At 43.1% G+C, this 26,604-nt stretch overlaps 1 protein-coding gene across 3 annotated transcripts in view; it reads right to left on the bottom strand.

Annotated features, from left to right (window-relative positions):
• Positions 1 to 488: 488 nt before the first annotated feature.
• Positions 489 to 26,604, bottom strand: part of NBAS (NBAS subunit of NRZ tethering complex) — a 316,983-nt gene continuing 290,867 nt past the window's right edge. For 2 of the 3 annotated variants that reach the window (XM_072767683.1, XM_072767686.1), the window contains exons 49-52: positions 21,455 to 21,594; positions 17,820 to 17,964; positions 11,112 to 11,240; positions 489 to 865 (exon numbers count right to left, since the gene is read on the bottom strand). In XM_072767683.1, coding sequence (XP_072623784.1) covers positions 590 to 865; positions 11,112 to 11,240; positions 17,820 to 17,964; positions 21,455 to 21,594 — 690 coding nt within the window. In that variant the 3' untranslated portion in view covers positions 489 to 589. The remainder of the gene's footprint in view (positions 866 to 11,111; positions 11,241 to 17,819; positions 17,965 to 21,454; positions 21,595 to 26,604) is intronic. The other variant, XM_072767684.1, reaches the window with a different exon arrangement.

Here is a 26,604-nt window from a genome sequence, read left to right as displayed (position 1 = left end):
GCAAATTCACCCACCTCAGCACGGGGATGTCAGTAAGTGTGGGGACCCCTAATTCAGGAGGCATCTTACGTGCTCGTATCGATCTGGCTGTGGCCTCAAAATCCTGATTCGTGTATCACATTAACGAGGGGACAGGAGTGACACTTCTGGGCCCACTACGTATCTCACAGAGCCTCACGCACAGCCTCACAACACAGCCCTCATTTCACACTGACTGACTAAGGTTCAGAGAGGTGGAGAACTTGGCCCAAAACTGCGTAACCCGAGACCCCCTTCCTCCATCCGAGGACCCCGGGCCCCACCACGGACCCTTCCGCACACACTCTCCCTTTCAAATGCAGCCCTACCCACCCCCACACCCAAAGTGTCTTCGTTCATCGTGTTCTATCCAGACAAGGCAGTGCGGGATGGAGAGTCAAGTCTTCTTAGTCCACGAGAAAGTACGTTAACCAGTCACCGCAAGAAAGAAAAAGCATCAGCGATGCCCGTCACGTATATGCGCCTTTATTTGCAGTGTTGGAGCCACCGAGAATAGTCGACCGGGACGCACTGGGCTGTGGGGCTCCTTCCACACGGGGGCTGGGGAGCCTCACACCCACTGGCGACCCGCGCTGAGCGCGGCACTGAACGTTCGCAAGGCCCGGTGCGTCCCCCTCACGGCCAGAAGGAGCGACCCGGCTTCGGCTTCGTGGCCGGCCTCCCGCAGGTGCCTGGCCAGCCCCTCCGCGTCCCAGCGCCCTGGCCGTGGGCTGGCCACCAGGTGCTCGATGATACGTGGGTAGAAGGCAGTGGAGATGCACTTCACCAGCAGCCTGGCGTCCAGGAGCAGGGAGAGGAGTTCCTGGTCACAGTTTGAGTCATTCACCTTGAAGAGAGGACACAGGCAAACACATGAGCATGGCCCTGCTTGGCCCCGGCCAGTCAGCTCGGCACGCACCCCCTCCGCTGGCTGCCACACTGCCCTTCCGCCTGCCCCACCCTAGGGCCCCTGACCCTGGCTCACGGAGCACGCGTGTGGGCCTGAGTGTCTGCGAGCACACACACTCGGGGGTCACACACAGGGCTCCCCTGCAGCGCCAGGCCCGGACACCTACCGAGAGCCCCGGGTCACTGGGGGCCAGAAGCCGCCCACTGTGTGCACGTCCCACTTCTCCGACTCCTCCCAGTTCAGCCCCAGGAGGCACAGAGGAGGGAAAGGAGGTTTGGGAACTTGGCTTCACGTCCTGGCAGTCATGGGGCCAGCTGCATTTACCATCTGGGCCCACGTCCTGTAACCCCAAACCTCTCTGTACGGAGATCCACATGAAATAAATTCTTTCCAGAATAGGAAAACCTTATTTCTACTCCATGGAGAAAATATATCCATCAACCCCGTTGATGTAAAAAGGATAACGGACAGGAGGGCTGTGGGCTGTTCTTGCTTAAGCCTCTAGAAAGCTCAGTACCAAACTTACCTTTTTTAGACCTAAAAAAATAAAAATAAAAAGATTTGAGACAGCGAGTGAGCATATGTGTGCAAGTCCACAAGCGGGTGGGGGGCGGGGGCTGGAGGGGAGAGAATCTTCAAGCAGACGCCCTGTAGAGCACAGAGCCCGCCCGATGTGGGGCTCGATCTCACGACCCCCGATCAGGACCTGAGCTGAAAGCAAGAGTCAGAAACTCAGCTGACTGAGCCACCCAGGTGCCCCGTAAGACATTTTCATAGAGCTTTGGTGCCCCACGTTACGTGGCTTGATTTCCGGGCTCTTTCAGCTCGGATATCCTGTGCTTCCTCCCTCGTCTTACCCGCTTAGTCTCTGTGTGGTTTTCCATGGCTCTGATACTTAGCTTATGCTTTTCTATTTTATATTATTGTCTCTATTTTTTTGTAAGGATTCAAGTCAACATTAATCACACATCAAAACTCTGAGCTCCTCATTTACCTCGGGTGTCATCAAACAGCTTCATGACGGTGCTTCCTAATGTCACTGTGCACTTGTAGTAATTTCGGTCGTAGGAACCGCAGAAATAAGGTGGCATTTCAGAGCCAATTAACTAATGCTTAGACCGACTACGTTAAACGGTGAACAGTGCAGTCTTCCCGCATGTTCTGAGATGGGAGGAAAGGCCACTGAGGAGGTCAGCTGGGTCTACCTGCTTCAAGAATTAACACAAAAGCAGTTCTGGGGACAGGAATGACCGCCCACAGTCGGGGAGCGTCTCCCTTCTTGTAACCTAGTGATCCTTTAAAGCCAACATACACGTCAGCTCCAGGCCATCTTCTGGGTGACACTTCCCCTAAATCTCTAGGCCCAGCTGCGTCCCAGCTGCGTCCTCCCTCCTCCACGCTCCAAGGCACTTTACAGATGCTCCTCGGGCGGGAGAGATTTGTAGGCCTGTCTCCCCCGCCAGACTGGGGGCTTCCTGAGGGCACAGAGGCTCTAGCCTCCTTCTAGTCCGGCATCCGGTTTGATCCACATTTGCTGCCCGGCTGAACGAACCTACATTACTGAACGTTGCCACGTTTCTGTAAACCGGCCAAGGGCACGGTAAGACCGCCAGCTCTGCAGACTCTCAATAGAGCCGGATTCGAGAGCTGCAGGGTCTCCGGCAGCCCTGGTCTCTCGCTGCGCCAGCACAGACGGGCACACGCTGGCTCAGGGAGCCACTGAGGCCGAACTCAGTTTAGCACCTTTTGTTTTTGTTCTTAGAGGCTGGATAGTGGGAGAGGAAAGTGGCACGAAAGGCAGCTTTCCTGCTAGAAGGGGCACGTGTGCTCTCAACACGCCGCAGGGGGCTGCTTCTGGCTCCCGTGTATCTTCCTGCCTCCCAGCTGCCCCCCCCACTTCAGCTTCAGGGCTAGGAAACAAGAATCTTGACCCGATGCAGGTGATGCTCACCGCGTCTACATTTACTGGGGGCCGCCCCGGTGCCAGCGAGCACGTGGTCTCGGCCTTAAAGCAGCCCTTTAAGACAGTTACCTCACCAGAGGGATGCGGAAACCTGTCCAGCGCCGAACGTCACGGGCTGAGCCAGACCAGGAGCCCTCGCCCCGGACTAGTTTGCCTGTTTGCTCGCCTCCAGAAGAGGAGCTCCTCCAGAGCAGGGGTCCTACCGTTTCTGTGTACCCCTGCGTCCTCGAGGGCTAGACCATGCTGGCCACGTGCCAGGGGCTCGGGCAAGACATGTGGGATGAACCCACGAATGAGTGGATGATCCTAATGCTCTCACCCTCTCACTGTAACTGTTGCCTCCCTGCACATGCGTGCACACGCACACACAGGGCACGTGAGCGACTGTGTGTTATTGTTTGGTTCACCCTTAAAAATAAAGAATCCCTCCACCTAGCCCTCCAGGAGGGACCAGAGTGTGTGCCAGGATGCTACAAGGCAAATGTTTGATAAAGTGTACAGATAAAAGGCTCAGCATCCAAACACTGCAGGGCAATACTTTCTTTGCTGCCCTGAATAAGTCTTCAAGGCGAGGACACCTTTATTATTCTGTTTACTCACGAACCTCCCTTTGGGGGCCTGAAAGTCTCCTAGAAAGGGAGTGATGGATTTTCCCAGCTCGAGGAAGAGACAAGGCTTCTGTCAATGCCTGCAGCTGCTGCTCCTCTCACTCCCCTCTTCTGTTGCTTTTCTCCAGTGCGATGACATCCCTAAAATCAGCTTCCTGCTGGAGGCGCCCAGCCTTTCGGATGGCGGCCACGTCCTGGCAGGGTGGGAGTCCGCGGCGGCGGGGGTAGGCACCGACCCTCTAAAAGCTCTCCAGGCCCTACTTGGCTAGGAAAGCCTAAGGCGGAATGGAAATAAAATACAGAATTTCCCCTCTGGCCCTGGCCCACCCAGAGGGTCCCTCAAGAAAGGTAGAGACCAAGATCGCTGACCTTCACTGAGTTGGGGCAATGGCCAGGCCAAGGTTTGGGGAGAAATTTTGGTTTAGTGTCTAGTAATCAGGAGCTGAGAAAAATATAAGTGGCTGACCTTATTTCCTTTCTCTGATCTTGTACCTGGTTCCTGCTCTTTGCAAAAGCTACAGAATGGCCTAGAGTATACTTTATGATCGTCATGTACAAGGAGAATGCTGCACAATTATTCTGTGCATATTTGGGACAAAACAATGAATGAAAGAATACAGAAAGAGAAACAAGACGGCCTTAGTGGGGACCTGTCCCAACAACTGATCTTGAAGAAGAGGAGCCTGAGGGTCAGAGAAGAGATGGATTGCCCAAGGTGACGGGGAGCCAGAGCCGCTCCTCTCCACATACTGGGCCTCCTGGGTCCTCCTGGGATGAGCAGAGCCTGGCGCCCCTGAGCCTTCCCGGATGTGACTGCCACATGGCTGAATTATCATGTTAATTTGTTAATAAGCCTTGACTTTTCTTCACTCTTATTTTTGACCAAAATTCTAACTTAAGGCACTAAAAGTCTGGTACTGTCTTACCACCCATTACTCCTAAAATCTACTTTATTTTCCATTTTGAAATTTAAAAAGTAGAAATAGTTTAAAAAAAACAAATCATCTATATATGGATCACCAGAAAATTACTTTTTCCTCTTTTCTTCTCCAGTAATTCTCCATGTACACAGATGACTTTGGCAATCATATGGTATTTGTAGTCTACTCATGATACGTTAAAAAGATTTTAACATTTTTACATAGTAGTTTTCATTTTTAAGAATTGTAATGGCTACAAAATAGTCTACTGAGTGGAAATAAAGGTTATTTACCTTCTCCTGCTAGGAATAGTTCAGCTGTTTTTAAATGTTTGATATTACTGAAGTACTAACAATGATTTACTATATTTTTTTTTTAATATTTGTGCTTTCTTTGAATTCCTTCCTTAGTATAAATTATCAGACAGGCATAAATGGGTGTTACGGGATGAACTGTGGCCCTCCCCTCGTTCCTGTGTTGGGTCCTCACCCCCAGGACCTCAGGATGTGACTGTAGAGAAAGCCTTAAAGCGGTGATTAGGCTGAATGAGTCACGTGGGTGGATCCAAATCCAATCTGACTGGTGTCCTTATAAAGAGGAGAGGACACGGGGACCAAGGGGCAACCATGTGAGGACACAGGGTGAAAGCGGCTGTCTGCAAGCCAAGGAGAGAAGCCTCAGAAGAAATCAATCCTGCTGACATCCTGATCTTGGACTTTGGCCTCCATAACTATGAGACAATAAATTTCTGCTATTTGGGTCTCCCAGTCTGTGGTGCTTTGCTACCGCAGTGCACGCACGCTAATATGTGGGAAAGAGCACCTGAAACCTTTTTTTGGCGTGGATGTGAATGCGAGTGCAGCCACAGTAAAGTCCACTGTCCAGTTTACACGGGGAGCATCAGCTGAATGTGTTGGTTTCACTGTCCACATCTCAGCATTGGCGGTTATTATTTTGAAAAAATTACTTGGCTAATTTAGGAAATACATAATGATACCTCAAAGATGCTTTAATCTGAATGTTTATTGGCAAGGATCATTTTTTTTCCATGTTATTTCCTATCATTTTTATTTTTTCTTGGGGGAAGCATGAAACCCTTTGCTCCTTTACTAGAGTTGTTATATCGCTCTTTCACATGTGAACAAGTTCTTTGTAGAACTTAAATATTAACCCTGATTTTAGGTATAATAAACATTCTAAACTGTAATTCTTCTTTTTTTTTTTTTTTTTTTTAAGGATTTCATTTATTTATTTAAGAGGGACAGAGAGAGAGAGACACAGGCAGAGGGAGAAGCAGGCTTCTCATGGGGAGCCTGACATGGGACTTGATCCCAGGACCCGCAGGATCACGCCCTGGGCTGAAGGCAGGTGCTCAACTGCTGAGCCACCCAGGCGCCCCCAAACTGTTTGCAATTCTGTTTTGTCTATTTGCTTTAAAGAAGTTTTACATTGTCAGGAAAAGAACTGTTGTTTTATGATTTTTTTCTATTGCTTTAAAGCTTAGAAGTTGTAATTCCTTGAAGGATATATATATATATATATATATATATATATATATATATATACACACACACATTTTTCTGACTTTTAAAAATATGTGACTTTTTTAATTGATCAAGAATTTCTTCAGTGTATATAGTCTGTGGAAAATCCCACATCCTTGACATTTGCTTGATTGTTGCTTTCAGAGCTTGAGGAAAGAGATAATGTTCTGTCATTTCTGGACTCAGCTGGATGTTTGAAATAAATATGAGACAAGTCCAGGAGGATTAGGTGATTTGATTCCTGTGATCGAATAACTTTAAATTCGAGTGAGAGTTAGGAAGAGAAGACAGACTGGGCTAGAGACCGATTTCCAACCCTGGTTTCTTTGCTGAACAGCTGTGTGACCTTGTTAAGGACACTCTCTCTGGGTCCCAGATTCCACCTCTGAAAAACAGACCGTCTTTAGGGGGTGCGGTAACCTCTGCTTTTAAGTGCCCCGCACAACTCCTGGTGCAGAGTTCAAGTTCAGGAGATGGCCACAGTCACTACAGTCAAACCAGGCATGAAGCATGTTCCAGAAGGAGAGGGCATACACATATCATAAAATGAGTAAATGCCTTCCATCTTGGTCACCGATGATTTCTTCTGTCAGTAATGAATTTTTGAGAATAAATGAAACTTTGCAGATCTTGGGGAAGAAATCTATTAAAGCACAAAGCACTACTGTCTTCCAAGTCATTAAAATGTTATCTGCTTAATTCCGATTTCAACAACAGGTAATGAACCTTCTCTGAATTAAAATCTTTGATTTTATGGATCTATACAAAGGGAAGAGTAATTATAGTAATGAGGTAAGCTGAAATTCCAGGAACATAATGTATGCAGGGCCTCATTCCAGTTAAAGAAGATTATTTAATATTATTGCACTGTCTACTTGAGGACAGGGTATTTGTCTCATTTTTACATATACTGCTTACTAATAAAAGTTATTAAACATCAACTACAAGGGCAGGAAAATAAAAGGGCAGCATAAGTGCATACTCAGGTAAGGAAATGCCCGCAGGGTTTCTTCTGTACGGTGTCTATTTGAACGATATTCAGACTCCACTTCCGGGCGTAAGCATCAGTCCCTCTCCTGGCACGGGATGTAACAGTAGGACTCTTGAAACCCAGATGAGGACCAATCATCTAACTTGTGCTCTAACAATGGGAGAGAATCACTGAAGAGCCAAGCGTGGCTGAGCAGTAGCCACAGCTCCCTATTAGCCACGTGACCACGAGGGTGACCATCCCTTCTGCACCCATACAACCATTCTGTTTCTTACTTTCAGGATGGTATTCAATAAACTATGTGAGATATTCGATACTTTATTATAAAATAGGCTTTTGTGTTAGAAGATTTTGCCCAGCTGTAGGCTAATGGAAGTGTTCGGAGCACGTGTGAGGTAGGTGAGGCAGGTGAGGCTAAGGTCTGGTGTTCAGTGGGTTAGGTGTATTAAATGCATTTTTGACTTATGATATTCTCAACTTATGATGGATTCATTGAGATGTAACCTCATTGTTAGCTGAGGAAGCTCTGTACCACACAAGGGTTTTAATTACTCATTAACAATATAATCTCTAAGAAAGGCCTTCTATTTCTTCAGGAAAGAGGCTGCTGGCCATTTGTAAGATGTTAGATGCTAAACACTAGAGGTTTGCAATTTCAGAACAGCTTCGAGAAGGAAATGAGAACCACTATTGGAGGAAAAGCCCATACAATCTCTGGCATCAGCACTTACACATCATCCGCGAAGCTGTAAACACCTAAAGCTGTCAGCATCTTCTAATGAATAGTGAAATAATACATGCGATCAGCGAGTGAGTGGGGGTGTTTTCCACCTGGTTCCACATGCTGTGCAGGAGCAGCAGCCTATCGGAGGAGTCCCCTCGCCGGACATTTTTTTCTTTTAGTGTCAACACGAACTACCATCCATAACCATGAGGGGGAAACGGAACTTACTGATGAACTCAGGCTCTCTACTAAGGGACAGAGTAAATAGCAAAACAAAAACAATAAAAGAAAGCAAATGTATTATATTTTTCACTGCAATACCACAGGTATTTAAAAACAGCTAGTCAGAAAAAAGTTTTTTTTTTTTTAAAGACTTTATTTATTCATAGAAACACAGAGAGAGAGCGAGAGAGACAGAGAGAGAGGCAGAGACACAGGCAGAGAGAGAAGCAGGCACATGCAGAGAGCCTGATGTGGGACTCAATCCAGGGTCTCCAGGATTATGCCCTGGGCTGCAGGTGGTGCTAAACTGCTGCGCCACTGGGGCTGCCCAGAAAAAAGTTTTTTGATAAAATAAAATAAAAATAGCTGGTCAAAAGCCCTGCACTGGAGCCCACTGAACTCTTCCCTTAGAGAAGTGTCACATGACCTTTTAAAGGTGCTGGGAGAGAATGATGAACCACAGTCATTTCTTATTTCATTGATCTAGCATTCTTGAAATGACAAAGTGACAGAGATGGAGAACAGATGAGTAGTTGCCACAGGCTGCTGGGGGTGGAGGGGGCGGAGGGAGAAGGTGGCTGTGGCAACAAAGGATTGCACGAGGGATTCCTGGGATGAACAGCTCTGTGTCTTGACTGCAGTGGAGGTGACACAAATCTACATGTGACAGCCTGCACAGGACTGCACGCAGACTCCCACCAGATGAGGGCAGGTAAAATGATTGAAATCTGAAGAAGGCCCAGAGACTGTATCAGTGTTACTGTCCTGGTTAGAACATCACACTGCAGCTATGCAAGATGTTCCCATTGCGGGAAACCAGGAGAAGGGTATAAGAGATCTCACTGTACTAATTCCTACAACTGAAGGCGAAGTTAAAATTACCTCAAAAGAAAGTTAAAAATATTTAAAACGGGAAAATTCTGCCAAACCTTAGCTCTTTGGAGATGCTCAAGGTAGGCAGATACTCAGCATTTTTGTGAACACAATTTAAGGTCACAGATGGGTTAGCCGCATGGGAATACTTAACCCTAGAGTAGAGAAGTTGCAGTTAAGTCTCATTACCAAATCTCCACAGGTGAGGGTCTCGGTGGTAGGTAAGTGACTCATCTCAGCAACTGACACCGCTGGTTTTGATTTTTGATCTGAAGGCCACAGAGGTTTTGGGTGTTATCATCACAACCCCAGGCAAACCACCCATAGTCTGCAGGGCTGTTTCAAAACCACCGTTTTAGCACAATGCCACACATCAGATCAAAGTGTTACAGAGGTAAATCAGCACCATTTAGAAATGACTTGGGTGTTGCAAGGTTCCTCTTGGTTTCTTATTTTGCCAGCCTCTGGGTGGGTGTGTGTGTGTGTGTGTGTGTGTGCATGCGTGCGTGGAGGGGGTGTTGGGTAGAGGGCATGTGGGTATGTGTGTGTGCTGTGGGCGTAGCAGAGCTAGTCAGCAGTTCTCAGACCCACAGTTCCCCTGCAGTTCTGAGAGAATCATTGGAGATGAAGAATCTTTAAAATGAAAACTGGATACACTTGCCTATGGAATTTAGGAGTGCATCAAGAGAGCTGTATACAGGATGAATACGGAAAGGTGATGTATAATACATCACTGCTTTATTCTCAGAGAAGCCCATGGCAAACTCAGTGGAAGTACCTAGGCAGAAACACTAACACAACGTACAATGGTGAGGAGGGAAAAAAAAGCACTGGAAATATGCAGCCTAATTTTCTTCTGTTTTTCCCTTCTTCCTGATTTCTTGGATTTACAAAAAAAAAAAAAAAAAAAAAAAAATAGGCTAAGGGGAAAAACCCACTGTAATCTTAGCTTCTTGTAAACTCCCAACGTTCTGCAATGCTTATTTCAGCACAGATGGATGGGAGGCTCCCAGCACGCAGGTCCCCTCTACCCCTCCTTAGTCTATAGGGCGGCCCCGCTATGGTCAATCTTCAGCGACTCTGAAGTCGTCACAAAATCTTCACAGAATTCAGAAATACATTTCAATGAATAAATGCATTAGATTTTTCTCATTTTGTTCATTATAACTATTTTTTTTAAGATTTTATTTATTTATTCATGAGAGACAGAGAGAGAGAGAGAGAGAGAGAGAGAGAGGCAGAGACACAGGCAGAGGGAGAAGCAGGCTCCATGCAGGGAGCCCAATGTAGGACTTGATCCCAGGACTCCAGGATCACACCCTGAGCCGAAGGCAGATGCTCAACTGCTGAGCCGCCCAGGCGTCCCCATTATAACTATTATCAAACGCAATTATAGTCTACTTTCTGTAACCATCTACCTAACTTTCTGTATCTGCTGTCACTAAATCTCTTCATTGTCTTGTTTGGCAAATCTATACTTCTGCTCTAGAATTTTTCTCCCCTCTCTGGTCTCTAGAAAACATCCCCTTACATTTTTGTTAAAAACTCATGTGTATGAGCTTATCCACACACCTAAAATTGTGTGTGTGTGCACACTCACAAAGACACACGTACACAAACACAAAACCTCAAATGAAAGAATGATCTCCCTATAGAAGGGTTTCAGTATGGATCATACAACACAAATTCATTAAAATACAACCTTGAGCTATCTATTCCCAAAGTGTAAAATTTTAAAAGAGAAGTGAAAGTTTCTTCCTTGATCATGATAACAAGACAACCAGCCTGAGGGAGAACTCTCACGCCTCGACTTCAGTATGTCCTTCCTCAAGCCAAGACACTGCTTCAATGGCGCACTTGTCTGCCAGAGGAAAGAAGAGCTAGAGATTTCAGGTGGTGCCAGCAAACATTACTGGCAGCCACTGTCTCCCCTTTAATTAGTAGGTAACCAAACACCTATATCCAGGCACAGAAGTCCACCTGACACAACAGACTCCTTCGATCCAAATTTCAAGGTGCAAGGACAAAAGTCCACTAGTCCTGGGCTGCTCTGACATCTCCTCAGAGGGATCGGGACACTGGCTTCTCTAGAGAAACTGCTTCACAATTCGGATCTGTATTCTCAGCACATAAACAGAGTCTGGTTCATGGGAAGAGCTTAGTAACTGTTTATAAAATAGACAAATATGTATTCTTAGACAAAACAGGGGGACCCACTGTGGTCACAGAGTACTGCAGATAAAATGGCCTTAAATAAACCATGGATATTATTTATGAGAATGACAACACTAATTCATTTCTCTGAAACAGAAACGAGAGTAAATTCCACTGGGAATACCTTGCCAATAGCAGTGATGTGCTCTAGCGCCACAGCGTGAAGGCTCTCATCCTGGCTCTCGAGGAGAAGTTTCAGGGCTGGTAGCAGCAAGGACTGGCTGAGCAGCAGCGAGCAGAGCTCCTTCACACCCTGAAACCACAAGTGCAATTCTGTGAACTCCGAGGAAGCAGGAGGCACACTCTGTATCCCAGGTGGTGTGTGGGTGGGGTCTCAGCACACCTTTTCCTATGCAGGTGGTGTGTGTGTGCGCATATGAAGCACACGTGGGGACACAGTGATGTCGTGTTTGGTACCTGCTTCATTCATTTCACAATAGATAGTAAACAATCTTTCGGAGCTATCAGATATTCACCTGATATTCATCAGATATTGTGTTTAATGGCTGGCTGTCTAGTATCCTCCTAGAAGGATGCAGAACTCTATTCTACTAATCTCTCAAGAGCCCTCATTTCCTCACCAATAAAATAGAGGTAATTATATCTACTCTGCAGTTTTGTATGTGAGTGTGAGCCTGAGCATTAATGAATAGCACACAATGCTCAGCAGCTACTAGACACACAGCAAATGATTAAAAATTGTTACCCACTGTTAATATTATCAACAATTTCTAGTCCTCTGCAACAAGAAATATCAGCAACTTAAATATTTAAAAAACCTGTTTATAATTCTAATGTCAAGGTGAACTGAATGTTTCATGAAGACTATCTGTGGTCCAGAAAAAATGAAAATGTATTTAGATCTCCACATATGCATTTGAATTTGATTCTCAACGCTTTATTATCCTAGCAGAACCTGTCATCAGAGAGCAGACTTTTATATAAGATAACAAATGATAATCCTTCACAACGGAAGTTGAAGAGAAGAGACAATAAATTTGCAAGCTCTTCCTCCCTGCTGAGCTATACGTTCCCCCAGTGTCCTAACTGTAGCTGTAACATAAAGAACAGAACATCTGGACCAAGGGCCAGACAATGACTATAACTTCATTATACAAGGCAAGGGTTGTTTTTGAAAGAATTAAGAAATCACTGTCCCCCTCCCTCACTGGACTGATCTTTATCTTGTACTACTCCAACAACAGCGTATCAGAGAAGGAAAACTCAAATTTATGACATTTTCAACATTTCTTTATATTATTATAACGTGTTGATAAAAGGAGAAGGTCCCATGTGAAGCCCAGGATAAAGGCCTCTTTGGCATTCCGCTCACTGTAGTGGTTTTACCTTTTCCCCTTAGCGGTCTCTGCTGGAAATCAGCAAGGCCTTCAATTTCAGATTGGAAGGTCCTGCTACATGAACTTGTGGGAAAATGATCTATACTGGCAGGGTAACAGGTCTGTAAATTCTGTACTTCAAACATCATAGATTCTAACTCAGTAAAGTGCTCTGCATGCCCTAAAGCACACAGTCCTACAGAGGAGTCTCACCGAGCATCTAGGGCAAAGAGAAAAGCAGATTTGTAATCTGGGATGCCAAAACCTACAGAGAATATTTGGGAGGATGAAATATAAAGTCCCATATACGACAATTTCACATGGCGGTCACGCACCAACTTGCTTCTGTTGCCTTCCTCTTCCTGGAACATCACAGCAATGCCCCCACCCCCCCTTGTTCCTCACGGCGCTGCCCAGGAGACCTTCCGGCCACCACAGAATGCTCTGAACCTCTGCTGTTCCACCTGGCAGCCAGCAGCTGCACATGGCTAGTGAGCATTTGAGATCTGGCTAGTGCAACCGAGGCACTGCTTTTAAGTTTTTATTCAATTGTCCTTAAGTTTAAATTTTAATAACCACACATGGCCAGTGGCTACTGTCCTGGAAGGAGGCAGCAATGTTGAGGTCCCGCACACGGCTGGGTTTGTGCATGAGAATTTACCTCTGCTGCTTCTCTGATGGACCCTGACTGGTTCTTGGAGTCTCAGTGGAAAAGGGCTCAGGAAAACCCCATCTCCTACAAAGCCACCTCTGACTTCCCAGGTCCAGCACTCCTATATTCCCACAATACTTTGTAAATACTTCCTACACTATCATCTTGCATTATTGTAATTACTCATTTGTCCATCTGCCTCACCTGAGGGCAAGAAAATTTTCCCTTCTCTGTATTCCAAACTTGCTTGGAATATATTATACCTAAAAATATTTGTATATAATTCCCTCTCATACCTATTTATTCACTAAGTTAACAGTAATACATAAACAGGTATCTCTCAGCAACTTATGATATTTGGTTGACCTTGGCTTTGATGACACCTTTTATTAAAATAACCTGGATACCGCTCTGAGCAGGCAAAATGGACAGATTATGATGAAGTATGTGTGCCTAACTGCCTAGGACAGGAGACTTACCTTTCCTTCACCCCTGTTTCCTGTTCCCTGACTAATTTCCCATACTTAGAGGTGTTTTTTCTTTCCTTCCTGACTCTTTAGAATGCCTTTTTGTCATGCTTGCTGTTGCTCATGGTACTTGCTGACTTATGGCCATGATGGTTCTACCGATGGAAAATATTACATGAAGGATAAAATCAAGGACATCCAAGAATGAAGGAGTACTTCTTTGAGCTACTGAGTACTTTTTATCTCTTAGATAACAGTTACTGGCTAAATACTCTGTATTTAACTACTATACTAGGTTCTCTGGATATCTTACCCTCTGTTACAAGAAGACATTTTATCAGGAGATTGATAGAGGGATTTTAGGAGCTCCTAGAAAGGTCAGAGTAGCAAAGAGAGCCATAAAACACCCCATAGGCACCTTCCCAGCTCAAACCTGCCTAGCCAGCAAGATACAGAACATGAGGCCTTGGATGCAGAGGAACAGATGCCAGGCCAGATCCCTGTGGACTAGATATATGGTGATGCCCCGAGGCACAGTTCCTGTGGCTGATGGCTGTCAGAGAAGCAAGAGCCGTCCACCCACAGTCTTTCTGTCCTTACATAGCTCTCCTGCTTCTCCTGGGGTACGCTGCATCCAAAGATGTGGCCGGGCCTGCAGTGGGAACGTGGGGGGGGGGGGGGGGGTTGTGGGCACAAAGTATACAGGAATGGGTGCTGATCTGAAAATCAAACTCTAGACATTATCAAAAGTACATCAACCACAAGAAAAAACAATCATATTGCGATTTAGAGGCTGGAGATAAGCTACACTCACCTATCAGCTAGGCATCTAATTCCCATCCACCTTACCCAAAGCACCTGTGACCCTTGTTCATGCTGTGCCTCAGTGAACCAGGGACCTTCAGGGTCAGTTACAAATTGCTGGAACTTGGAATTTTAAATCTCTAAATGCCATAATCTGTTTTATGCCAACTTCTCATTCTGAATATCCCCGGTTCCTGAGAGTGCTTCATATATTGCCATGGATACAAGCTATGAAGAAGGATACAGAACGTTTAAGACTTTAGGACACATGGTCTGTGAGCAACACTGATTTTATCCTTCTGGTAATATTTACCATCAGCCAAACCAACATGGTCGCAAGTAAACAAGTACCAGGAACAAAAGCAGACATGACATAAGGATGTTTCTAAAGTCTTGAAGAATAACAACAACAACAACAACAAAAAATCTCTAAATATGGGAACTTAGTGGAGGGACGGGAAAGGTAGATGAAGCAAAAAGTAAGTCCCTTTACGTATCCTTTCCTGTTTTAGGCAAACATACTTTATAGAACATACAGTAGGGCAACCAAAGGTACTGGGTTACAAAAAAGTGAGTCATGGATAATTTTCCTACCACAGTGATATTAAATATTATGTGGTTCTGAAATTAGACTGTAATTTCCAAATGTGGTAAAATAAACTTAACAAGGCATTTCCATTTCTTAATTACAATGTTCCTCCCTTTGTAACAATTTTAACTCACATTTGAGCACATTTAACAATCAATAAAAATAGTACATAACATTGGCAAGACTCCTTTAATCATGGCATCCGAAGGAAAAAAAAATCTGTACGCGTACCCAGTTGAAAGACAGCACTGAGGCAGCATAAGGAAAACAAACAAGTCACCGTGGCAACACAACTCTTTTGATAATTATTATGTCTCGTCTTATCAAACTGGAACAGACAACTGATAAGGACCTACTTCAAAAGGGGGTTAATCCAGTATGGTTCTCCCACCCTACAAGACCTGTGGGCCTATGGAAAAGTCGTGAGTCTCGCGCTTCGGCTGCGGTCCTGAACAGACAGCCTCAGGTCTGGGGGCCTTGAGGACTGACTAGTTGAGTAGAGTTCCCTCTGAGACCACACAGTCTAACTCCTTGTTTCAGGGGCCAGCAAAGGGAGGTACAGAGCTTCTAGCGCTTTTCTCATGAACACAGATCACGCTGTGGCCTAGCGTGCAACAGCATGGTAGTTTCATGCCTCGCCGGGCCTCTTGCTGATAGACTACATCTGATGTTCCCTGCCCTTCCAGTGCTCCAAGTCCCAATGAAGAGGAAAGGCAAGTAAAATCCCTCTCTGTGTTGTGTGAGGAGTACTCTAATAGATGTGTGCTTAAGGCCCTCTGCTATCCATTCCGATTTCTTTAGAACACTTAGGAATCACTAGTCTGATGATTCTGAGATCAAGCAGGACTACTGCAAATAAAATATTACTCCCTTGGTCAAAGTACCTCAACCTGGCTGTAGAAGCATATTAGGGAGCTGGATCATTACAGCGATTTAGCTTCTCATTTAATTCCTGTCTCCTTTTTTAATAGAGGAAATACAAATCATGACTTATTATTCATTAGTCAATAAAAAAGAACAACAATAACATACTTTTCCCTCCGTGTCCTAGAAGGTCGATCCCTAAACTTCAAATGCAACGCTGACAGTACGTACTACCGCTTTGGACATTCAGGTGTGTCTGTCACCCATCACCGGGTGGCTGAATGCTAATACATGTAACTGTTACTGTACCTTGATTACAAAGCTAACAGTATGTGGTCAAGGTCAGAGATGCCGTGGCCATATTCTCAGCTAACTTACATTCCCTGCCTCTGAACTAACTGTAGTAAAACCAAACTGATGAGAATATTTAAATAAACTAACAAACTTCTCCAAGTAATGACAGCGATCCTAACACTCTGACATCTAAATGAACTGATAATGTAGACCCTACACACTTGCACAACTCCATATAACAGAATTCAATTTGCAAGCGCCCCAGGAGTAGTAAGAGTGGCTCCAGTGGAAGTATTCCTTTTCCAAGCACTAAAGAAGAGCCTCCATTTAGGGACCAGATCTGCCATTTGTTGCCTGAGTGAGCAGGGGTGGGACCTTTGCTCTCACAGCCTCCGTTTCATTAGCTGAAAATGAAGGTCAAGGAACCTCCTTTGGGTGGTTGTAAAGGTTAAACCAGATGGTGGGAGTGGAAGCCTGAGGGTAGTAGCGGATGTCGGTCATCACCATTACCCAGCTTTCGATACAGGGACAATCAGCCCTAAATCATGTTTCCCCAACCTAGGTTCAGCAGAACTGGTGGGGCACCTCTGGCATTTGGTCCTGACCTAACAAAGCTTGATCTCAGCTTATGTTAAGGCCAAGATGAACCCCTCATTATTTACATACTACTTACCCTGGTGGGAGCAATAAACTGCATTGAGCCCCCACTCGACGTAGTGCATTGAATCCTGCCATGGGTAAGAGAGAGCCACAGCTATGGCTCCCCCCCTTTAGGTGCTCATAATATAGCACAGCAGATCATAGGTAAGTAAGCAGCTGATACAAGCAAAGCACATACCACGGTACAAAAGCAAGTTATTTCTGGTGGTGGTACTTTAAATAATTTACAGAAAAATTTTGTCCTTCTGGTGGTTAGAAGACTTCTTTAAATGAATAAATATTTAAAAATTCAATCGGAAAACACTTAGCCAGTCCCTCATTTGGAACAATTCATTAAATGTACATTCATAATGAGAATATTTTCCTTGAGTGATTACAGTGAGGATTCAAAGAATCATATTTACCATTTTATTTTCAAGTTTATCTCCTATGTGGTAGAAACTTGAAAACCAATTAATCAATTTAGTGTCATTATCCAAATGCTTATATTTAAGGCACGTAAAAATTGCTCAAACAATCCACTGCTGAGGTTGGATTCACAGCAGGGAGCTATAATTAATAAGTGCTTATTTGAGAATGTAAAATTTATATATATATTATGCAAATACCTCTGTGACAGCCAAATTATGGGATCAGAGAGAGAGAAGAGAATGATGGTCAAAATGGAGGAAGCTGAGTTTTTTCCACGTTTACAGAGAATAAATATTGTGGTTATGCAATCTTATCGTGATGACGATGATGCAGAAGGCAGGTAACGAGGGTTGCAGCTGGCCATCTGCCCAGAGGTGCGAGGAAGCTTACTATTCTTTGCCAGCTGGCCGGATCCGGGCAGAGATGACACACAGGCTGGCTCCCCAGACCTCTGGGCACGGGAGCTTGAGTTAAGACACATAAAAAGGCATCCAAAAGGAACGGAAAGCGGAGTTACACATTCTGGGACTTATAAAGGGAATATGCTTCAGTGCTCCAACAGAGACCAAACTACCTCAAAGCACCCTCTCAGCATGGCTATTCTTCATTTGATCTACTCCAAATTATGGGCCTTTACCTTCTGATAACTTCAGCTAAGTGTTCCTCAAGCACAGTCACTGGCACTGCTTATGATAAAGAGTTTGGATAAGGGAAGGGATGCCCCCCAGGAAAGCCACTTGATATATCCACTCACCTCTGCAGGGAGCATCTGCTTGGTGTTATATAAAGAGCGGCAGATTTTCAAGACCTCATTCCCTAGTGCCGCCCTGTTCTCCGCTGTACACCTGGTCAGCATCACCGTAGCTAGTCTCACCCATGGATTGCTGCTTATGCTGGTTCTGGGGGAGAAAAACATGAGACACGAATGATTAATGTTGTAACAACTGGGGTGTGAAATGTTAAAAAAGAAAAGACAGGCCACCTTTAGTAGTAAAATGCCTTTGGGAAATTGTAATCCTGATCCAGAAGATGTGGTCTTTCAAGTCCCTCTTGTAGAAAAGAGAACATCTTCCAGAGGAAAAAAAAAAAGAGCTTGCTGTGGCCTCCCCAAGTGCCCAGCGGGCCTTCCCAATAGGCCATGGGTGGGCACCCAGAACATAACAGGGGGCCCCCACACCATAGCACGTCAAGCTCACAGGCTGGCTCCCTGGCTTCCCACTTGGGTGACTCAGGGGAGTCACTTCAACACTCAGCTTAGACAGTTGGTGCTGGGGAATCCACTCAACCTCTCTGGGCCTCAGTGTTTTTTCATTCTGAAAAAGCAATGTAATGTTCTCCTTGAAAAATTGCTTTATTCAGTGAATGATGTTTGTCCATAGTGTAACTCAATAGCAGAAACATCTCATCATTTAGGACCTACATACTGGCTCTTGTTTCTCCTGGGATTAGGGCGAGGAATCTGGGGGCAGGGCAGGAGTGAAGGACAGTAAGGGCCATGCACCGCAGAGGTCAGCCTGGGAGCACATGCAAGCAGTATGGAGGCCACTGTGCTCTTCATACAGTTCTCTAATTGCTTTCTGGTTCCCTCCTCTGGATGTAACTTCATACAAATATCACGATTTACATTTCAAGAGACAAATTAAAGATACATTCATTCAATGGGCCCAGGAACACTTTACGGATTTTACTTATAGTGTTTTAAAATAATTGTACTATTTGTAAAGAGTCTGTTGTCTTAGTAGCACAGCTCTAGGCTCTAGACACTGAACACCCAAGGGTGGTTCTTCCCTTGAAAGGATTTCATTCCTTGGCCCCTAAGGAAAATGACTCACAATACTAGCCTTCAGTGAAACCTCTGTGTCTCAGCTCAAACTAACATTGTGTGAGGACAAAGAATACTGCTTATTTCAAGCTAGGAACAAAGCTCTGTTGAGGGTCTGGTGGGCTGGGGAGTCTTCTGAACTCCTCTCTCCTGGATTTCCACTAAGGGCCACTTCACTGTGTCGACAATTATCAAAACGTGTTTTTCACTGGTCAGTTTTGATACCCTGGATGAGAATTATAAATCCCCCATAAGTACGAATCTATTATGCTTTCCTGCATTTTCCTACCAGTCAATTAAACTAAACACCCAAGTTGGTTCTAGTAAATTAATAGTCATGTAGATCAAGCAAATTTCTTAGCTTCTAACTTTATTGTGTTAACTGGCAACGTTCAGTCGTTATCACTCAATCCTTCCCTTCCTCTCCCTCCTGCCTTTCTTGCTCTTTCTCTTTCTCTCCTCCCTCCCTGATGGGGGTGGGTTATTCTGGAGGCACTTAAATCATACGCTAGATTACCTGCCAACCAAAAAAAAAAAAAGGAACTTAAAGGTACTTTTAAGAACCTATTTCTGAAGTGTCCCATCATTCAGTGTCTTGTGGTTAAACACCAATTTGGGCCAGGAAAAAAGCCAAAACAGACAACTTTATTTGACTTATCCTCAGGTCCTGTCTTAGATGGAGACATGGCTGGTAAGAGCGGTTTAAGCAGACCAGTAATATTTTGTTTCTAATGATTTTATAAAGGAGGTTTTTTAAAATACAAGTTAGCAATTTACAAATTTCACTTCATTGTGGCTATAAAAGAATGCACCTTTAAAAACTAAGATTTTTAAAAACCTGCAAATGCATTAAATGTTTAAAATGTAATAAATGTCTTAAGTGAAACTGATTTTACTTCTGGTGGGTAATCACGTGTTTTGAAATGGTCATTGTTCTAAAAGTACCAGGAGCTGTAAAACCACTAAACTAATCTGCTAGAGGGGGCTGTATTTTGATTTTGAAAAATTCTCTTTAGACAGAGAGTTCCATTTTGAGTGTATGAAGAAATCTACAATGTAACCCTAATCATTTGCTTAAAAAGCAAAGTACTCCCGACAACCTAATTAGTGGGTCCCGCATCTACTGCACATTATTATCACGAATAGGAGCTGGGTAGAAACCGATTTCCAGGCCCCACAGAGAGATCTAGACTCAGCAAGCCAAGTATGGGATACTGCTTTTAACAAGCACCCATATGACCCAAGGCAGCTCTGCCAAGACAGCGGGGCCCAAACGGCAATGCTGCTTCAATGCAGTGTCACATCACGGAAAACTGAAGGCTATGATGGGAGAGCCTGTACTGCAGGGCTTCAAATAGTGCAGGCAAGAACCTAATCTTAAAAGCTACATATCTGCATGGCATCTATGTTACAAATGAAAGTGATCTAAGACACTTGGTTGGACCCAAAACAAAAACTCCTTGGTTTGCTTCAGAAATTCCTAAAGGTTTCATCCTAGGGTTAAGGTAAAGAGTCTTCATTAGATGTTCTCTAGGAGTCCTTTCCTAGGAGTCCTTTCCATACTGCTCGTAGAATAATTTATCTTCAGGAAGAGCTCCTTCTTTAACTTCTGAGGCACAGAGATGTGCACTGGCCTAGGCAGCGTTGGCGGCTGAGCGCAGCAGCATGAGATGGGTCATGGAGCAAGCAGGCGTTTGGAACAGGGGCACGGGTGCTCCAATTTACTGCCAACAAGGAGCAGCAGTTCATGACAGATAGCATATGTGCTCAGAGGAAAGCTGGCCACCTCTTCCAAAGGAATCCTTGGCTGACAGCACAGGGATGGCCTGACCACTGCGTGCAGCCACGAGTGGCAGCTGTGAGCTCAGCACGACATGGAGGGTGCACGGGCTGTGAAGGTGGCCAGTCGCTGGCGAGAGCCCTGCCTCCTCCACGTCCCAACCATGTGTTGCTAGAAGTCCTTTACTTTTTGAGTTTCCATTCTCTGTTCTATAAAATTAGACAACACTGCCTTCTGGGTAGGTTTACTGAGTGAATTGATAATATATGTAAATTGCGCATAATACCGCGTGTCCTCAATAAATGGAAATTATCAATTTATTCCATATGGATTCTCAAGTTAGCGCTGCAAGCTGTGTTAAAAGAGACTCAAACATTTTCTGGTGAAAATACTGGAACGAAATTATTTTGTCGACATTATAAATCAGATGTTATTTTTTTAAAGATTTTATTTATTCATCTGAGAGCGAGACATAGTAAGAGAGATTGAGAGAGAACATGAGCAGAGGGAGAGGGAGAAGCAAACTCCCTGCTGAGCACAGAGCCCACCCAGTGCCCCTAAATCAGACATTATTATTAAGCATGATCTGATATTTTCAGATAAAATATGTGTGTAGGAGCAAGGAGAAATGGAAAGAAACTGCAATACTTCAAATAAACAATTTTTATTTCCTCTAAAGGCTAATGTTGATTTTATATATTTCTTTTCATTGGCTCCTTTTGAAGGTATTGAATTTTTAAAACTAAAAGAGCAGACAAAAGAAATCTAATTTGATGTTAACACTTACACGGAATCATGTCTCATAGGCGGCCAAGCTTGCAAGAGCAAAACCAAGTGCTGAAATTCTACCTCCTGGTGGCTGGACTCTAGAAGTTCCACAAAGAGAGAATAGCGGTTCTCTTCATTCTCAATGTCAGCTATGTCTACCTAGAAATGGAAATACACACTTGATGCTCGTGGCAAAGGCTATTTAACTGGTCTACAGAAGAATTCAAATTTGAGGATTTTGATTAAACACTCTCCAAAATTTTTCCAATGTGTTGAGAGGTAAGATTCAACACTTCCACCCCTCTAAAAAAACAAAACAAAAAAACAAAAAACTTCATAACACCGAGGCCTTATTCAATATCAAACACTTGTTAAAAAATTGTTTACAAAGAAGAAATCACAGGAATGTTCTTAGTGTTCTTTATGAAAATAAATTCAAACAAGTAGAAGGTTGGCTTTTTAGTACATGTTATGTTAAAATACAGCATTATTGTGTATGAAATCATAGTAGTTAATCATACTTTTCATTAGCCAAAGTTTTTGTTTATCCTAAATGCATTTCTACTTTTCATTTTAACATTATTATTGCTAAGTCTTCATGTTGTCTAGAAAATTTCTCTACTTTGAAATTAAAGATTGATGAAAGCACATTTGTCATTGGATTTTTGTTATACATCAAAATAAAGTAAAATATCCTTTATTCACATCTGTGTCTAACACAGAATAAGTTTTGATAAAAAACACTAATTCATCCGCTCATTGCATAACTGAATGGTACTTTCTTTACATCAAGGAAGACCTGAAACAAATCACATCTCTGACATCTCTGTGGATGAAAATGTTTGCTATGTTAAGTTAGAAAGCAGTTTTAAATACAAAAGCAAGCCAACAGCTGGTTTTCCTGTTCCCTAGCCTCTCCTAACACAGATTCTCTACATTTGGGGCCCTAAGCCTCAGATGATGACAGATAACTTGAAAGGATAATGAAAACGGATGGTTACCTATACATTTTTAAACTGTCTGTACAAATGCAGGTTTCCAAAGCATTTAATTTAATGGTCATTCTGGCTCCAATCCCAAGTAGCCACCTGAAAAAGTCATACCATGAAGTCTGCCTTTGCACAACAGTTGATATGCACCATGAAATGAGTGGTAATCCAAGTCCTGCTCACAAGGCAACCTGACAGATCCTTCAAAACAAGCCTGAAAGCCCCATGTCATTCTTCCGTGGACTAATAACCCAAGAGCATCTTACAGTTTTTGAAATAATTTCAAAATCCAGGAAGAGTTCACCTCTGCAACCGTTTTGGTGGAGAACAGCACAGGTGTTATTAACCTCCCTTTACAGATGAGCAAACATGTTATCCGTCCTGGTAACATGGCAAGTGGCAGAGCCGATATGTAATTATAATCAGATCAGGATGCTCTGAAACTAGACAAGCTCTAAATTATTTAAATAGGTGATCTAATTGGGAGTTTGGCAATATGTTCTTGCCTATTTATAAAGAAATGTTAAAAAAAAAAAAAAAAGAAAAGAAAAAAAAAAGCTCAAACTTAAGACATCCACCTGTTTTGACCTGACTCCTGCCTTCACCTCCTCTCCAGGCTCAGGTGCCCTGCGTCCATCGTGCATACTTCCACCTCGGGAACTTTGATCTGTTTTCTCTGCCAGGCACATTCTTTCTACAGATAGCTGTAGGGCTCATTCGCTTATTTCCTTCAAATTTCTCAAATGTCATCTCATCAGAGAATGTGCTGCATAACTGCCCACCTTGGGTTGCATTCTCCTACACCATCTGTCTCCCTCACACCTCGGTTTATTTTCCTTTTTAGCATTTGCAAGTATGAGACATATTACATATGTATTTGCTTACTGTCTTTCTTCTTCCATAAGAATGGAAGCTGCTTGAAAAGTTTTTTGTTCATTGGTTTATCCTTACTGCATAAAATAATGCCTGATAGACAGTAGATGCACAGCACTTACAGAGTGTATGAACTGATGGATATACAAATGAATAAATGAAGATAATCCACCGTTTGTAAAATACTGTAGCATGGAACAGTGATATTAAATATTTGTGGAGTGGCCATAAAGTTTTGACTTTTTTTTATTGGAGATAGACGTGAGGCTTATAAAGAAGATGCGATTGAGAAGGAAATCACTAAAAAAGACCCCGAAGGAGGCCTGTTTATTGACATTGTCTCAACCAATAATGCTTTGTGTGTAGCTGTGTGATTTCAGCACAGTCCCACTCTGCATCTCATTTCCCTCATCTGATATGTGGGATCCAAGAATCTCCAGAGTCTCAGAAGTTCTCAGGAGATGCCTGATGGTCTGCAGCAGGGAAAAAGGGTTGGAAAATGGTTGCTCTTTTCTGATTTAAAACCCAAGTTTTTATAGTTTATTTGAAGAAAGGGCTTTGTGTTTTGAAAATATTTAAAAACAACTGAATGATAGGTCTGTGATGTTGCTAGCAGTGTCAATACTCTACTTGCTATAATTAACTCTTGCATAATTAATAACAAGTAGTTTCTCCTTTACATGGATTGTACTTAACACATACCATGAAAAGGAAAAGATAAGGAAAAAAGTGATTGTTTTCAGTATCATTTGGATTTCTTTCTTTTCAAAAACTATAACAGCTTGTCAATTTTTAGGACATGAAACGTATCCTAAGGGAGAGAAAGATCTTTAACTAAACTATAAATTAAACCTTTATATATTTGTTTTTAAATTATTGTGCCAATAAGTTTCCATTTTTAAAATGTGTTTAGCAATAAGTTTCTTTGTATAACACCTTCTTCATGTATACACAGACTTTTTTTTTTTTCAGATTTTATTTATTTATTCATGAGAGTCACAGAGAGACAGGCAGAGACATAGGCAGAGGGAGAAGCAGGCTCCCTGCGGGGAATCCGATGCGGGACTCAATCCCAGGACCCCGGGATCATGACTTGAGCCAAATGCAGAGCCTCCACCATGGAGTCACAGACTTTTTAAAAGTGTATCTTTATCAGGAAATATTTTCTTCTGAAACTTCATTAACCATTTTAAGTATTATAAAACTTACTTTTTAGACTACTGACCTCATATTTAAAATAGAAATGTGAAAAATACAGCAATTTAAACAATTATCCATTTTGGGTAGGCACACCTGTACACTCCCTCTCCATCTAGAGGGTTTCAAATGTTTAAGTTGTTCAGCTCTTAAAGAAAGCAATCTTAAATTCTCTACCAATATTGCTGTAGAAGCCTCACCTTACATTAAAAGGAGAAAAATGGACCTGAAAATGGACTTGAGTATGTGTTTTTTAACACATGAGACAGAATATACTTTGCTGGATAATCATTATATACTTTGATATACAAGTGCTAATTTAGGATTTGTGTCTACATATTAAAATATCTAAATTTATCTAAATTCACCAGGATAACGTAAGCTCATCCTGTTCAACGTATTCTAAAAGGTTTTAAGAATAAAATTAGAGGGTGCCTGTGTGGCTCAGTGGTTGAGTGCCTGTCTTGGGCTCAGTTGTGATCCTGGGGTCCTGGAATCGAGTCCCGCATCAGGTTCCCTGCAGGGGGCCTGCTTCTCCCTCTGCCTATATCTCTACCTCTCGCTCTGTGTCACTCATGAATAAATAAATAAAATCTTTAATAAACAAATAAATAAATAATAAAATCAGGTAACCAAAACTCAAAATGAATTTTTGCATGAAGATAAACATATGCAAAGGACTTCTAGCCTGAACAAAATGGCTCTGACCCTATTTTTCCCTACTCCTCCCTACTAAGCACAACTATAAACTTTGGAAATAATGAAAGAGACAACCAAAGAACTCTTAAAGGTGGAAAAAAAAAAAAAAACACCTAACTAGCTCGGGGCCCCAAGAGTGCAGGAACAACATATGCACAGTGTCTGGTATCCCCTCATACAATAGAAGGATCCTGAGACTCAGCATGTTCTGACTCCCGACTGAAAAATACAAGACAACCCAGGTAAGGTCATCTCTCATCAGAGTTCCAGAAGGAAGGGAGAAAGAAGGTGGAGTTTAGAGAGTATTTTAGGAAATAACATTTCAAAGCTTACCAAAATTGGTAGAAGATATTAATCTACAGATTCAAGAAGCTGAGCTAACCCCAAACAGGGTAAGCCCAAAGAAATCTATGCCCAGAAACATCATAATTAAACTCTTGAAAACTAAATTTAGACACAGAAAAAAAAAATCTTGAAAGCGGCCAGAGAGAACATTACTTATAGAGAGAAGAAAAATTTTAATAACAGGGCATTGCTTATCTGAAACCACAAAGGCCAGAAAGAAGTGGCACAATATTTTTCAAGTGTTAAAAGAACTGTCAACTATAAATTCCATATACAGTAAAACTATCCTTTAGAAAAAAAGGGTAAATGAAACATTCTCAGGTAAGGAAAACCAAAAGAATCTGTCATTAACAGCCTTCATCTTAAAGACTGGCTAAAGAAACTTCTTCAAACAGAAAGGACATGCATTTTGGCCCAATATATTTTCATATCACAACTAGTAATGCTACTCATTCATGGCTACAAAAATTAATCTAAAGTTGAAGAAAATCGCAATGTTATAAATCTGACAAATTATCTGAAAACAATTAAAGAGGAAAAGTATTGTTCTGAATCAATAAAAGCAAAAGCAACAGGTCTGAGAGGCCTACAGAAGTTGTGGGAGCATCAGATCGGTATTAATACCATGGGAATTTAAGTTCCCTAAAATATCTGAAAACAAGGTGCTGGCTGAACATGAATGCAGACCTAGGAAAGAATCAGATTATCTCTTCCAGAAAGTGCACAGTTCATATTAAAATATGCACTGCCAGCATCTAAATATGCTTCAGGCAACTGTGAGGAGTACAGAGAACTGACCTATGTGCCTAAACAGCTACAAGATGAAATGACCAGAGAACATATTTTAGCTTTGAGGAAGAACAAACTATGGGTGGCTGGCAAAAGCTTCAACACACCTCACTAAGGAGACTGTAAAGTAATGATAAAAAGCCATTTGATTAAGGGACGCCTGAGTGGCTCAGTGGTTGAGCATCTGCCTTTAGCTCAGGGAGTGATCTTAGAGTCCTGGGATCGAGTCTCACATCCAGCTCCCCACAGGGAGCCTGCTTCTCTCTCTGTGTGTCTA

This window comes from Vulpes vulpes, chromosome 8 (genome assembly GCF_048418805.1).
Source record: "Vulpes vulpes isolate BD-2025 chromosome 8, VulVul3, whole genome shotgun sequence".
NCBI lineage: Eukaryota > Metazoa > Chordata > Mammalia > Carnivora > Canidae > Vulpes > Vulpes vulpes.
The sequence above is the reverse complement of the archived record's forward strand: the minus strand, read 5'-3'. Positions and strand labels throughout refer to the sequence as shown.